General features: G+C 36.9%; 1 protein-coding gene across 1 annotated transcript in view; it reads right to left on the bottom strand.

The window, feature by feature from the left end:
- Nucleotides 1–11,941: 11,941 nt before the first annotated feature.
- The window catches only part of LOC110454958 (kelch-like protein 9), a 34,565-nt gene continuing 29,011 nt past the window's right edge, over nucleotides 11,942–17,495 (bottom strand). Inside the window, exons 5-6 of the mRNA XM_021504792.1 lie at nucleotides 14,538–14,693; nucleotides 11,942–12,630 (exon numbers count right to left, since the gene is read on the bottom strand). Coding sequence (XP_021360467.1) covers nucleotides 12,131–12,630; nucleotides 14,538–14,693 — 656 coding nt within the window. The 3' untranslated portion in view covers nucleotides 11,942–12,130. The remainder of the gene's footprint in view (nucleotides 12,631–14,537; nucleotides 14,694–17,495) is intronic.

Genomic DNA, 17,495 nt, shown 5'->3' with positions numbered 1-17,495 from the left:
TACACACAATGTGAAAGACGTCTTCAGTACCTGACTGTACACACAATGTGAAAGACGTCTTCAGTAATTGACTGTACACACAATGTGAAAGACCTCTTTAGTACTTGACTGTAACCACAATGTGAAACGAGTCTTGAGTACTTGACTGCACACATACTGTGTTGTTTGAAATATAAGGGACGTATTTCTTGTTTTAATCAAAGGGACGTGTGTCTTGTTTGATTCACAACAGACGTCCCGTATATACCAAACAAGACGCGCGTCCCTTATATGTCAAACAAGATGTTTTCTTATCTTACAAAACAAGATATATTCCCTTCTATAAAACGTCTCTTACATACAAAACAAGAGATGTTGCCTGTATGTACAACCTATAAAGCATGTGTTATCATTGAACAGTTCTGTTAAAATCACACACCAGTTCATGTTCACGCATCGGTTCTGTGTTTAAACCGACTTTCTTGTTATTTGCTTCAATCATTTCAAACGATCAAATAGTCAAATGTAATTGTTGAAAATAGCATTTGGCTTTAAGCCTGTTCAAATGTTTTCCAATTCATAAACAAAATACGATTTGGTTATTAATTTTTAACCATAACAAGAAATAAGGCATGAGCACAAAATCCATTCTTGAGCATGAGAACGGTTTCATGAATACGGGCCAAGTACGTATTGATAATTGTTTACTTAGATTGCTGACAATTCTTTCATAAGACAATAGGTACACGGATAAAAGATAATGGTAAATCGTCATGAGAATCATTAAAAGGGAATTATTTGCAATGCATTCTGGGATGTAAAACTAATCGCATTATTGTATGCACGGATTTACAAGGATTCGAGTTGAATTCAAGAATAATTTAAAACAAATAAAAATTGGAACAAGATATTTGAGGTTTATCAGTTGATATGGCTGGACATATATCAAATCATGTCAAAAAGATGAATGCCTCTGGTGAATGTTTTCATGATTTTATAGACATACAATATTATATATATATAAGCAAAGAAGTTATAACGACAGTTCCGGCAAGGGAATTTGTTAACGTTTAGCTGTTGATCCTGAGGTTAAATGGTGTTTTGGTCTGCCCGACGTACCGCATATGGCACGTAACATAAGTAATCAAGTACATCACATTAGCTTATTTACATGACACTGACTGACGTATGCGGTAGCTCTGTCCGTTGATTTCACATTGGGATGTGTTGGTGGCGTTGGTGTGAGGACAGTTTTCACATCGTACTGTTGCAAGTCTTAAAACGACCAATGCCAGTAGTAATGGTAGACCTTTGTGACATTACGCTGTGTGCGGCCAATCATTAAAGTTTCATATCACTCTGTGTACTATCAGTTGTACCGTAACTTATTGACGTTTGATATCACTACGCGTACCGTTAATTATTAACGTTTGATATCACTCCGCGTACCGTTAATTATTAACGCTAGATGTCACTCCGTGTACCGTTAATTATTGACGTTTGATATCACTCCTTGTACCGTCAATTATTGACGTTTGATGTCACTCCGCGTTCCGTCACTTATTGACGTTTGATGTCACTCCGTGTACCGCCACTTATTGACGTTTGATGTCACTCCGTGTACCGTCACTTATTGACGTTTGATGTCACTGACGTTTGATGTCACTCCGTGTACCGTCACTCATTAACGCTTGAAATCCCTCCGTGTACCGTTAATTATTAACGCTAGATGTCACTCCGTGAACCGTTAATTATTGACGTTTGATATCACTCCGTGTACCGTCACTTATTGACATTTGATATCACTCCGTGTACCGTTAATTATTAACGCTAGATGTCACTCCGTGTACCGTTAATTATTGACGTTTGATATCACTCCTTGTACCGTCAATTATTGACGTTTGATGTCACTCCGCGTTCCGTCACTTATTGACGTTTGATGTCACTCCGTGTACCGCCACTTATTGACGTTTGATGTCACTCCGTGTACCGTCACTTATTGACGTTTGATGTCACTCCGTGTACCGTCATTTATTGACGTTTGATATCACTCCTTGTACCGTTAATTATTAGCGCTTGATGTCAATCCGTGTACCGTCATTTATTGACGTTTGATGTTACTCGCAGTACCGTCACTTATTGACGCCTGATGTCACTCCGTGTACCGTCACTTATTGACGTTTGATATCACTCCGTGTACCGTCACTTATTGACGCCTGGTGTCACTCCGTGTACCGTCACTTATTAACGCTAGATGTCACTCCGTGTGCCGTCACTTATTGACGCCTGATGTCACTCCGTGTACCGCCACTTATTGACGTTTGATGTCACTCCGCGTACCGTCACTTATTGACGTTTGATGTCACTCCGTGTACCGTCACTTATTGACGTTTGATATCACTCCGTGTACCGTTAATTATTAACGCTAGATGTCAATCCGTGTACCGTTAATTGTTGACGTTTGATATCACTCCGTGTACCGTCAATTATTGACGTTTGATGTCACTCCCATTACCGTCACTTATTGACGTTTGATGTCACTCCGTGTACCTCCACTTATTGACGCCTGATGTCACTCCGTGTACCGTCACTTATTAACGCTAGATGTCACTCCGTGTACCGTCACTTATTGACATTTGATGTCACTCCGTGTACCGTCACTTATTGACGTTTGATGTCACTCCGTGTACTTATTTACGGAAATTACAAGTCTTTTGCTAATTACTGTTAAAAACGGGAAAAATTGTTTCGTTGGAAGAATCCATGGAAATTCTGAAGGAACAGTTAGGCGTCTATCATGTTGAAACTACTCCGTACTTCTAAACCTGTGTCTGATGAGGTTTGGAAACTGATTTGGAGCCTTCATACATTACTAATAATGTGGCAAAGATTCGACCTCTTAAGTGTGCTCGTATGGATAGTCCCGACTCTGGAGGTATTTTGAAGCCAATATTACTTGTGTTTGCGGCATTGTTTTGTAGATAATACTGACAAGAGGCGTTGTTCAGGAAACAACCTCACTATCAATACGTATGTTGTAATGTGACGTTAAATTGATTAACACCAGTAGACTGGTCGACATGAATACCACCCACTACTGTTTTTGTCAGATTATAAACCCGGAAATGTTAAACAAATCCTGTAGTTCTGATATAGCATGACCGCTGCTTAACAAACAATGAAATTGCATGATTAAACATCATCTGTTTGTGAAACGGAAAAGGCACCGATGAAAATATCTTATTTGAATCATCAATGTTACATTGAGAACATCTATAGTCTAAAGAAATCTTATCGGCTTTGGAGTCGTTGCGATTAATGGACAAATCGATTGATATTTGAATTTAAATAAAGCTTATAAAAATGATAGATCCCTGACAGATAAAGTATTTAGATGTGATCATTACCTGCGTGTAGTGTGACGTCTGACCACCAGGGAACAGTGTTTGTACATTGGGCGTACATTTGTAGCCAAAACTAAACTTATTCCTACCAATCGATTTCCTGACCTGTCTGTCGGAACAGAGAATCCTTTAGACATAGCACTGTGACACATTATCCTGCTGATATTGTGTGAAATTAACTCAATCTGACATGATGAGTTATAGTCAAAATTCTTCATTTGCTAGTTGACAAACATTGACAAGCTTTAATGGAGTATCACTGCTAACGTTGTAAGTGATTGACTAACAAGTAGTAGCAGAAGAAAAGAAGACAGAGACTGTGGCACACCGTATACAACAGAGACAAGCTAACTGTAAACAACTGAAAATGACATAAACATAAACAACAGACAAAAATACACTGTATAAGAGATTGCGATACATTTTGTAATAGCAGACTACAATAGGTTTTATATAACATTCCGATACCATGTATATATAACAGATCACAATAAATTGTATATGACATATTACGATACCATGTATATATAACAGACCACACTAAAATGTATACGACATATTACGATACCTTGTTTATATAACAGACCACAATAATGTGTATATGAAATCTTACGATACCATGTATATATAACAGATCACAATAAATTGTATATGACATATTACGATACCTTGTTTATATACAGACAACGATATATTGTATATAGCAGTTTACGAAACCATGTATATATAACAGACCACAATAAAATGTATATGACATATTACGATAACTTATATATATACAGACAACGATATATTGTATATAGCAGTTTACGATACCTTGCGTATATAACAGACCACAATATATTTTGTATAACAGATTACGATACCTTGTGTATTATACATAACGATACATGGTAAACATCCTATATACATAAAACAGACCACTACATTTTGTATAAGACATATTGTGTATATATCCAACGTCGATACACTGTGATACATAACATACTACGATCTATTATATATTCAACAAAGACTGCGATCCTTCTTTATCAAAAGATGAGATAAACTTCTGGGTTTCACCTCCTATTATTTCCATTTTTTTAAAAACAATATTGAAACAGCTAACCTTACCCAGTTTTCGAACTGCAATTAAGGTAATTCCTTAGCTCATTTATATATATTTATTTGGATATATGTAATCACAAATTTCTTTTCAACAGAACTGTCAGAGACAATGATGAGATATTCATTTAATGAAATTTCCCTTAATCTTGTGAGCCATATTGAAGACTGTACCTTTGGTGTGAGGTCATTTAAGAAACTTAAATCTACATACACAGGTATGGGAGCTCAATATAAGGTTGTGATTTGATATTTGATGGTAATACAAAAGGACAATTACAACAATGATGGACTGGTTATCGTTCGGCAATGAATCATTGAGAAAATCAATGTTTATATATGCATTTCAACCACCTTTGTCAATTTGTTTGCCTATGATGTCAGTATATTTAGAAAAACTAATCATCCAACCAATAACCCTTACCTTAGTTCCCCGTACCTTTGAAAAAGGGAGGAAAATTACATAAAATTTATTTATAAGTATATATTATATTAATATGGACTATGATCTGAATATAGAGGCAGATATGTACGATGGCCGATAGCAGCCGACACAAAACAACTACAATATAAGACATTTATGTACATGTGCACTTTTTAAAAACTGTACATGTACACAATACAACTACAAGGGGCTAAAGGTTCGGATCAACTTGATATTTCACACGTATCTGATACGGCGGCTAATAAACGACAAGGAAATTACTAGATTCCCCAGATGTCAAACAGTACTAGACGGTCACAAATCAGAGGTATACCAAATATCATATAATTTGTATGTGATTTTTGGAGTAATGGTTGGAGACAAAACAAAAACATGTAGTTACTTAACTTGTATATAGAACTATAATTTTAACTCAATAACCCAAAATACGTAATTTAAAGTGTTCCATGTGACATATTCACAAGTTTGAAGGCTAAAGCCTTTGGTATAAAACACTAGTTATTTCTCTCAGAACAATCTACATACAACTTTTGTTACAGTAAGTATTATATCATATTTGACTTTAGTACTCAACTATTCACACTGAACAATGCAACGTTCTACTTTATGACTCCAATCCATACATTAGGTAAAGCCCACATAGATATGCATATAACGATGGTTTATGTCTGTTACATTTCTTTCAAATCAAAAATAGGACATAAGACCAATCAACATACAAAGAAAAGATTAAGAAAATTAAACACTTGATAATTACTAATGTCAAACTTTTCTAGTTTATCCATTTTCAGGTAATGAGATTAAGTCGCCTTCAAGCATCAACTAGCGAAATATGTTGTACAGTCTACTTAGCAACACTGTGTGGTGACCTCTATCGCCTCTTCGCTGATTTATGAACATATTCCCTTTCCTTGTCGTTTGGTCTTTAAATTCACCGCCGCATCAGGCACGTGTGAAATATCAAGTTGACCCGAACCGTTAAGGAATTTTAATAGCACTTGTAGTTGTATTGTGTACATGTACAAATGTTTTATATTGTAGTTGTTTTGTGTCGGCTGCTATCGGCCATCGTAGATATGTCTGCGTTCAGAATAAACTAAGTTAAGACTTCTTGGCAATGCTGCGCCATATGGGTATAATTAAATTTGTAAAGTCCATGATTCAGTCATACAAAGGGAATGTATTTGTTTAATGCTCGTCTGAGATGTGAGCATAGTCATTGACATCGATATTACAATAATCTTCCCGAGGACAATGTTTCGTTGGAAGAATCCAGGGAAAATCTAAAGGAACAATTAGGCTTCTATCACGTTGAAACTACTCTGTATGGTCGTCACTTTGAATTACGACTATCAAGACGGTTCTTTTAAACCTGTGTCTGATGGCGTTTGGAAACTGATTTGGAGCCTTCATACATTACTAACAATGTGGCACAAATTCGACCTTTTAAGTGTGCTCGTATGGATAGTCACGGCTCTGGAGGTATTCTAAAGCCAATATTACTTGTTTTGAGACTACTTACTGACTTACTTACTAGTCCTTACTATGCCCGGAGGCACATAGGGCAAGGACTAGTTTCTTCCACTCCTCTCTATTCTGTGCTGTCTTTTCAATGATGCCCCAGCTGATTCCTTGCTCTTTCATTTCAGCTTCAACTGTTCTTTGCAAGGTTGTTTTCGGGCGTCCTTGTTTTCTTTTTCCCTCTGGTGTCCATCTTAGGGCAACTCTGGTCATGTCCTCAGGTGGTCTACGCAGAACATGGCCAATCCATCTCCATCGCTTTTGTTTCAGTAGTGTCTCCATGTGGCTAGATCCTGTAGTTTTATGGAGGTTGCTGTTCGTGATTTTACATGGCCAGAAAATCCTCATGATCTGTCTTAGGCATCCATTATGGAAACTGGAGAGCTTGTTGATGTCATTCTCCAGCATTCGGACCCATATAGGAGAACTGAAAGTGCACAGCTATTGTATAGTCTAACTTTGGTGTTCTTGCTGATGTTACTAGACTTCCATATGTTACGTAACTTTAAGAATGCATTTCTAGCTTTACCAATTCTTGCTCTGATGTTTTTGACTGCTCCCCCATCTGATGTAACTATGCTTCCCAGGTAGGTGAATTTGGAGGTGCATTCCAGAAGGAGGCTTTGAGATGTTAAGAGGCTTGACTTCTGATTTCTATATATTGATGTTCAGTCCAACCATACTCGCATTATCTTGTAATTTTGTGGTTTTGTCTTGCATATGTGTCTCAAGATGTTACAGTAAGGCCAGATCGTCTGCATAGTCGAGGTCCTCTAGGTATGTAAATAGATTCCATCTGATGCCTGTGTTGTTACGGCTTAACGTTGATTTCGTTACCCAATCGACGTCTATTATAAAGAGAAGGGATAACATGACACAACCTTGACTAACTCCGGATTTTACATGAAAACTTGCGTCTGGTAAAGTACCTGCAGTGCATTTGAAGTCTGTATAAAATATTTGTATAAGTTGTACTATTTTTGTTGGTATGCCATAGTCTCGTAAGATCTTCCATAAGCTATCTCGGTGTAAACTGTCAAACGCTTTTTCGAAATCTATGAAGTTAATTATAAGTTGTCTTGATATGATATTTCTTAGTACAAAAGTATGGTCACAGCAGCCCCTTCCTTTCCTACATCCTGCTTGCTCTTTCCTTGGTTGTCAATTGCTGCTTTGTATGACGTTTCCTTCTGACCAGTTTTTAGGTATCTTGTAATATTGTCAAATCTTTTCAAATACTGGATGTAGAATGTTTGCTGTTGCGGTTGGATCTACTTTAAATATTTCTGCTGACAGCTTATCATTTCCAGGGACTTTTTTGTTTTTAAGGTTCTTTACAGATCTTTCTGTCTCAGATTTAGATGGAATTTCTGTGTTTATCTCAAGATTTTGTTCTACACTTGCTATATTTACTGCTATTTCCGGTTCTGGCCTATTTAATACTTCTTTGAAATGTTCTTTCCATCTACTTGCTTGCTCTCTTTCAGATGTTCTTAGTCTACCCTGCTTGTCTTTCACTGGCATGTTTGTATTTCTTTTGTAACCACAAAACTTCTTTGTGATCTGATATACATCACCAACTCTTTGTTCTGAAGCAGCCTTTTGAGCCTCTAGTGCCATCCCTTCACTGAAGTATTTTCTGTCTTTCCTAACGGCTTTCTTTACTTCTTTGTTGCAGTTGTAGTATTGTCCTATCAATCTCTGTTTTAGTCTGTCTGAATGTGTATGACATATCATTTTCTTCAGTTCTTTCCTGTTGTCAATAAGTGCCCAAGTCCCTGGTTTGATCCATTCTTTGTATTTTTGCCTTTAAAACCCTAGTATTTTTTCACTGGTCTTTTTAAACATTTCCTCCACTTCTAGCCATTGTTTGTCTATTGTTTCACTTTCTTCAATGTTGGCTTGATGTTCTAGGAGTTGAACGCGGTTCTTCAGTTCTAGTTTAAAGTCATGCCGAGTCTTTATATTTCTAAGTTTCCTTGTGTCAAATCTCTGTATTATGCAAGATGTTGATGCTCTCAATAGTTTGAGCTTGGTACTAGCTGTGACAAGATGGTCGTCACTTCCTACATCAGCGCCTCGCCTTACTCTCACATCTTGTAAGGATCTCCTACATTTCCCATTGATTGATTGCTATGTGGTCTAATTGATTTTTATCTCTTCCTCCTAGTGATATCCAAGTAAGCTTATGGACCTATTAGTGTGGGAATAGTGTTCCACCTTTTACTAGATTATTCAGCCCACAGAAGTCTACAAGATGTTCTCCATTTTTGTTCATTCTACCACGACCATGTTTCCCCATTACTCTCTCATAACCACTGTTGTCATTTCCTTCTTTAGCATTGAAATCTCCTATGATGATTGTTAGGTCTTTTTGGGGGACTTTCTCTATCTTAGCTTGGAGTTTTTCATAAAATACTGTCTTATTTTCTATATCAGCCTAATCTGTTGGAGAGTATACTTGGATGATGGATGTCATGATTGGCTTTGTATTAAGCCGTACTCTCATTATTCTTTCGTTGACTGGATGGTATTCTAAAAGTGATTAGTATGTGCAGCTTGTTTGGCTTCATTTCTCTCAACACTTGAGCTTGTTTTCCTGTCTCATACATAGTATGTACATTCCGAAAGCCCACTTTAAGTTTGGTTATTGTATTCAGGATACTCTTCATGCGACCAGCTTCCTGTTGACTTTCACTGGTCCCATTCATATGTGCAGAATTCTGCTGGTATTCTGATGTTACGAGAAAAGTTGATTTTTTTCTAGTCCTTGTTTCCGTAATCAGATACTTTTTTTTATGAGAAGGGGAGATTAGTCCCTAGCTCAACCTCCAACCTGGTGAACCAGGGTTATTTGTTTATGGTTTTCCTTCCACTAGATGGATGCCTTCCAAGGCTTACGAGTCCGCTCTACCCGTTGATTTTGATTTTAGAGTTTTCTTCTCTTAGGAAAGCTGCCTTATCCTGGCTCCGACCCTCTCCTGACCCGCTAATTGACCCTTAGCTGGGGCAAGGTTAATGAGGTATAGGGCGTGTCTACATACCAATGGGCCTACACACTGCATCTCTGGGGCCCTTGCTGCTCCGAGATCCGAGATCCCCAACAGTTTAGCCTGAATACTATATGTAATCAGTATCCGTGTGCTACCGCGAGGAGGATACTACTGGAGTCTTGGTAATGCAGAGGCTATGTACTGGCAGGAAAGACTTACACACTCGGCTTTCTTTTCACAAAAATATTGCTAGCCAGCGGCATAAGACATCCATTAGGTCAGTCCCATACACTAGACGCATGACATTACCCTGTGGTACAACACTACCACCAACACACGATTTTAGACTACAAGCAAATGTTACCACAGATGAAGTAAGATGAATTTAGATTAACTCCTCCTTCAGCAGATGGTCTCTATCAGCATGTTCTTGTTCTATGCCCCCATGAAACTATATTAACGTTTGGAACGTAGTACCTGGCGATCTTGCTTGTATCTATTATGTATAGCAACGAGAGTTTGTTTATGAAGAGCTCAAAGATGTCGAGTGACTCATTATACACATAGCAATGCGAATTTTCAGATACTGATGGATTCTACGGAAGACCAAGCCTGACGACTGGTGGGGAAAAAAACTGCCGAATTTTAATCTCTTTCAGAGAAGATCTAAGATTCCTTGCATATATCACAAAAGAAATAGTCCTATGGTGTGGACGTTTTATAAGTTTTGTCACTCTGGTTGATCCCGTTCTATATATGATGATACTTGTAAGGTCAACGATCTCAGCAATTATGAAAAATGTGTTGCATGATATACAGAAATTATATTAAAGATCTTAAATATGACTGGTCGACATTTTAACGCAATAAATTAGTCGCACGTGAGGCTTAGTGAGTTTTACTTTAGGGTGACATTTGTGAATTGTGAAGAGTGAAGGTATCGTGACCTGCTAAATTTATTCGAAATAAAACGCGAGTATCATAAAGCACATCCATGCAGTAACATTCAACAGTAAATATTGAAAAGTTTGGCTAATTTCTACCAAATGTAGTTGCTTTCATTTAAAAATAAGGGAAATGATTGCTTATTCCTACCCAGTGTAATTGCTTTTTTTTCAAAAATATTGGAAACGGTTACTGATTCCTTCCCAATAAAATTGCTTTTATCTATAAATATAGGAAACGATTGGTAATTCCATGCGATACTGTAACTTTCATTAATAAATATTGTGGAATTTCAGTCAAATTTGATCATTTCTCGTGATACACTAGAACATGTTCTGTGACTTACGGACAGACACTCTCCCTAAGGAGCATTTGCAATCACATTGAATTATATTTAGTTTGTAACCTGGCAGCGGGAGGCATTCCTTGTTTCAACTGATATGGATGCAAACCAAAACTCGTAATTACCCTAATTGAACACTGGTAATATCGTTTGTCAATCTGACAAAGTCTATGCTATTTTTATACCCACACCACCCGATAATCGACCGCAATTCCACAAAGTGCAATAAGGCCGTTATGTATGGTATATGGTCAATATGTTAAATATAACAAAAGTGCAGATAGTGCCAATTACACAAATCCTTAATATCTGAGATATCAATGTATTATTTACTCTATCTTGCACTTTCTTGAGATAATTTTGTAAGCCGAAACTATACTTGACCACTAATAAGCATTCAATCAAAGTGAAATAAAAGGAAAAACGAGATGTTAATGTCAAGCCAAATTAATTTATTAAGGAGCAATGCCGATACTGTATTTACAAAAGATGTTATGTTTTTTAAAGACATATTATGTCTTATATACTGTATCTTATCTACTTATCGTATATAATATATCTTGTCTAAGTATATGATAAGTTTATTAGATATCATATGTATATAAATATATATATATGAAATATCATACATTTTAAGATATCACATAGATTCTTTTTAGTTTCATAGCATATCTTATAAAGTTTTGCGATAAAAGATATCTTTATAATACACAGATATCACATGATTCACATTGCTCCACAAAACATCTTATGTTGCCATGTTCATCGTCAAAAAGTAGAGGAAAACAATGCTAATCTCAACATCGATAAAAACGAAGGAGGTCTTGGTGGAGGGTTTCTGATTGTGGGTGGTGGTCCCTTACCACGTTGGAGGTATGGGTGTAGGGTTTCTGATTGTCGGTGCTGGTCCCTTACCACGTTAAAGGTATGGGTGTAGGGTTTCTGATTGTCGGGGATGGTCCCTTACCACGTTGGAGGTATGGGTGTAGGGTTTCTGATTGTCGGGGATGGCCCCTTATCACGTTGGAGGTATGGGTGTAGGGATTCTGATTGTCGGGGGTGGTCCCTTACCACGTTTGAGGTATGGGTGTAGGTTTCTGATTGTCGGTGGTGGTCCCTTACCACGTTAGAGGTAAAGGTGTAGGGTTTTTGTTGATAGTTCTTAACATGCTACGGTTAGATTTAAAAATCAAAAACAAAACTGTTGATAAAAGTTTTATTCAAGACATGGACATATATTGATGGTTCTTATTTTTCAAATATCACTGAACATCTAACCGGAAAAACGCGTAATATCGGATTAAGAAATAACCTATGTCGACATAGACCGGTTATGAGACGATAATGAGACCTAATACAAATGTTAAACCATGATTTTCACTTAAACTTGTGTGCTTCATTCTTTTCCCTTGTCACGTTTAACATCCTCAGTTTTTTTCTTTGGCTCTAGAGGCATATCATCAAACAAAGTCAGAGCACAGCATGCGATACCTGTCAGAGGTGCGAGGATAGGGACGGTATTAGCGTCACTCCAGATCTGGGAATCTACGTCAAAACTATCCACACTACTTAGCCGTTCCTTCGTCGACCAGTTGTGGCCACCGACAACGTAGATTTTACTCCCTAAGCATGCACAGCCAAACTCAGATCGGGGATTTTTCATGCTTGTCAATGTAACCCAGGTGTCACTCGTTGGAGTATATTTTTCGATGGATTCGACACATGAAATCTTTCCCATGTTTCCGACACTAGCTCCACCAAACAGGTACAGCGATCCCTTCACGGGCAGTAAATGAGCGAAGTATCTGGCTTCCTGAATAGGCTTTTTCGACTGCCATTTATTATTTGTCGGGCTGTAACATTCGACTACGTCCAAGGTACAAATGTTTGAACCACCTGTAAATAATAAAAAGTACAATAACAATGGAAATGTCAATTGTGTTCTATTGATAATTTGAAAAAAAGATTAAGTTGGGTATAAAACAACACCAAGTATTAAACGTTGATATATTTTGTTATATGTCACCTGAGTGCTCCCATGTCTTGATGTTGTTCAGCGTCACACACTATGCTGTGCTTTATTCCTATCAAAACCAGCTTAAAAACGCGATTCAAATAATGTTGTAAGATAGACCGCAGGGAACAGATATAAGATAAAAATAAAACCATGATATGGGATGGGAGACCTTCCTATCTGCAATATACCGGAAGTTATTCGAATCAATATACCGGAAGTTATTCGAATCAATATACCGGAAGTTATTCGAAGCAATTTGGCTAAACAAAAGTATATAAAATCTACAATAATTAGAAGAAAAACAATCTTATTACACTAAAAGTACACGAACACCACAAATTCTACAAAATACATGGAGCTCTGTTTTCTGTGACACTCCCGTTGTGATAGAACTATTGAAGAAATGTTTACACCTGTGTAATTTCCTCTAGGTTTTGAGAAACCTTTCCGTACATTTCTTCATTCAACGTGTTCTATGAAACTGATACCCACTCCGGATATTACAGAATCAGCTCAATATAGCACCAGGGTCACTATTAATTAGACTGACCCAGGACTGTATTCATCGTAGCAGGCAGATGCCTGCCAGTCGACATTTCCGAAGCTCGTAGAAACAGGAGACGGACAAGCGTCAATGAGATTACGCACCACGACAATGAGAAGGTCACCAGGTGGCGTCTTGGGTCTGTTACAGTATCCACATCCTGTGGGACAGCACTGCGCAAAGGGCAGCTTCATACACTAATGATGAACTACCTTATATATCATATACTTTCATATTAAACAAATATCTCGGACAATGCATATACATACTGACACGTTAAAGTTTCATCTTTCGAGTAGTTGTGCGAGTCCGAGTCACTGAAGTGTTAATGCTAATCAAACTGGTAGCTGTGCATTCAATTAAATGAGTTACCGGAAGCAAGATATTATGAACATCCTGGGCGTATAATATAATGCCATCCGGGTTCTGACAACAATAAAGTATGCAAGGTGACACCTGAACCGTTGTTATGTGAAGTAACTTTCTAAAATACTTGTCTTTCTATTTCTAGGTTGTAGTATCCCGCTCACAATAGTGTGTAGATTGTATTTGCTTTATAGGCTGCCTTTATTGCTATTTCTAGAAGTCTTTCTTTATGTTTATAAGGATCAGATATCAAACCGCAAACTGCTTTGTTGAAGTGCAAAAGAGACTGCCTAAACTGTTCAATAAGTGCCCCTTGATTACTCATTTACAGCGCCGATCGATATTTCCCATTTCCGGTGTCAAAGACAGCCTTAGCGTCGTCAGTTCGTAGCCTTAATCAGTCGAAATTGGTCGCCCCTCAGACAGGTAATAAAAAGGTTAACAAGGTGAGTTGAAAAAACAGCCGTTAAACCATTTTATTTGTACAAATTTGTTTCGTATTCTTTAAATGATGCGTAGAGCGGTAATGTAGAATCACAGAATCTGAATATGTAATGCAGATGTGAATCGACACAAAATGCGTAAATTGATATTATTTACACTACAGCTGTTAAGTGTAAATTGATATAAAATACACTACAGCTGTAAGGTGTAAATCGTTGAGATACACTAAGATGTAAGGTGTAAAATGATACTGGATACACTACAGCTTTGGGGTGTAAAGTGATATAAAATACGCTCAGCTATATTAAGTGTAAATTGATATAAAACATTAAAAACTCTGTGGATTCCGCCAAACTCAATACAACAAATGAATTCTGGTATTTTAAGGATCGCAAAATTCAACAACTATATCAGTTTCTACAAAGACATTACCACCAGTGCCTCCAGCAGTATACAGGCGTCCGTTGAGGACAGCTGCTGACACACATCTGCGAGCGCTGCTAAGAGAGGGTACCTCCTCCCATACATCGAGTTGGGGATTATACTTCTCAACAGAAGAGAGCGCCTTGAATTCGTCTTCTCGTCCACCTGAAAAATAAAATCAAGATGAAATATCAACAAAAAAACCCAACATCGTGTCAGTTTAGATTTTATTACAATGTTTATGTAACTATGTACATGTATATTACAAAAAGTATATGTCACTTTATTCAGTTTTTCTATTCGTGCTTAGGATCTGCACACATCTATGCCACCCAAGCTCTCGGTATTATCCATTTCAAGCATTTTGCTTTTTACAGTCGACTAATCTTAATTTCTCAAACAAGTAAAATAAAGAGTTCCATTAGCTTAACCTTTGTATACATTGGACAGCACAGTATGCAGTTATTTGCAAACAATTGTTGAAATTTTGTAACGACACAGTGATGCGATTACAGGATTGTGTGTGGTGAGTTGTTCGTAACCAAGATAATAAATATAATATTGTCTTTGATAAACATTAATATTGGTTAAATGTTCCTTGATTTAAACAAATACTAGTGGAGCATTGGTGTTGGTTTTGGTAAAAACTAATAGTAAACTCTCCCATAGTTAGGTTAATATTGCTGACGAGTTGTCCATTATATATATATATACTTGTTGTCTTTGATGTAGGTAAATATTAGCGTTAAATCGTCCTTAAGTTAGGTAAATGCAAGAGATGAATTGTCTTATCTAGGTAAATACCAGCATTGGATTGTCCTTAATTTAGGCAACCAGCGTTGAATTGTCTTAATTAGGTAAATACCAGCGTTGAATTGTCGTAATAAGGTAAATACCAGCATTGAATTGTCTTATTTATGTAAATACCAGCGTTGAGTTGTCCTTAATTTAGGCAACCGGCGTTGAATTGTCGTAATAAGGTTAATACCAGCGTTGAATTGTTCTTAATTAAGGTAAACATATTTACAAATGGCGAGTTGTCCTTAACTCAAACGATTACAAGATAAATATTACTGGAGCATTGTTGTATGTCAAGGTAAATACAGGCGGAATATATTGTGTCCTTGATTCAGACAAATCTAGCGTTGAATTGTTCATGATTAGAATACATTGGAGGTTAATTTTCTAATAAGTAGCCCCAAAGAGCTGATATATATATTGTTATACTGGGTAACTACAAGGTTTCTTTGATAAATCGAATTTAATTGTTGATAATCAGATTAATTAAACGCGCTACCTCTCGGCACATCACACAGTCGTAGGATACGTCAGTGCCCGTTAGTGTTGATACAGCTGACTCAATCAAATTACCAAAGTGGTTTTTTTAAGTACTCCCAAAGACCAGTCTATATCTTAGATTTAAGGTTAATACTTAATACGGACATTTTATATGTGTTGTGACGTGTAATAAGTATCTCACGTCATGTCCCTATTGCGTTTTTCAAAAAAAATCACTGGTTTGTTTTGTTCTTATCCTTAATTATTTGTTTGACGTTCCAGACATGTTAGTGTTCTTATTTATTTATATTTATGTTTTTGTTATTGTTGTGTTTTACATTTCAAAATATGAAATTAGAAAACTGTAATACCTGCATTATCCTTATTCTATACTTATAACTGGCATTGTATAAAGTAGTTCCCTCACTAGACAGAATATACAATATATTGTAAAACCTCAGTGTTGTCTATGGTAATGGGTGTGCTGTCTGCTGTTTGATGTATGTAAGGGGAACGAAAGGACAATTGACAATTACGATACCAAATAAACGGTCATCGTTCCCCAGTGGACTTTCCAGAAAACCAACTATATGCAGGTGTGCACAAGCTATTATCGCCTATGTTTTATCGTGCGCACATCATGCGTACATCGCTTGCATCGTGTGAAACAACACACATCGTGTATTGGTGTGCTTTCCCACGACTATTACATGAAATACCTACGACAAGTTTCTCTATAAACATCGACAGCTATTTAAGGGCCATGCCAAAGCAAACTTTATCTTATTCACACAAAACATATAAGTTAACATCTCATCTATCTCTATGAAATGCTGTCTACAGTCGGGCGAATTAAACAAGTATTGAATCATCATTGTTATACCAGGTTTTAACGTCAAGTGCAGATCAGCGCCGCCCTTCTCCGCTATCAAACTCATAACGGTAGATAGCCGTACGTCAAAGGCTAGTCACTTCATGTTTCATGTACTTTATAACAAAGGCGATGACGTCATTGCTACGTGTGATCTATTACATCCTACTATATGTGCCGTTTACCTGTGATAAGGTGTTAAAGTCTTACAAACCATTTCGTTATTTGTAGGTATTCAGCTTTAGCAACAATGATATATAAGCTATTGGTCAGCAAATATTATACAACTACAGTAAGGATCCAGAAAATTCTCATCGAAGTAATCACATAGCAGTTTACACCTACAACAGGAGTTATTAACAATAATGAAATATTAAGTATTTATCAACATTTATTTTACAACTACAGAAGGGATTTTGTTGACTCTCACTGATCTATTCATATACTTTATGCAATAACAGCAGCAACAACAACAACAACAACATAGACAATAGAAACAAAGACATCTTTAACAACAACAGCAACAACAGAAACATAAACATCTTTAACAACAACAACAACAGAAACATACACAACTCTAAAAACAACAACAACAACAGAAACATAGACAACTCTAACAACAACAACAACAACAACAACAGAAACATAGACAACTCTAACAACAACAACAACAACAACAACAACAACAACAACAGAAACAAAGACATCTTTAACAACAACAACAACAGAAACAGACAACTCTAACAACAACAACAACAACAACAACAGAAACATAGACAACTCTAACAACAACAACAACAACAACAACAACAACAACA

Source organism: Mizuhopecten yessoensis, unplaced genomic scaffold (assembly GCF_002113885.1).
Source record: "Mizuhopecten yessoensis strain PY_sf001 unplaced genomic scaffold, ASM211388v2 scaffold8123, whole genome shotgun sequence".
In the NCBI taxonomy this organism is placed as follows: domain Eukaryota; kingdom Metazoa; phylum Mollusca; class Bivalvia; order Pectinida; family Pectinidae; genus Mizuhopecten; species Mizuhopecten yessoensis.
The sequence above is the reverse complement of the archived record's forward strand: the minus strand, read 5'-3'. Positions and strand labels throughout refer to the sequence as shown.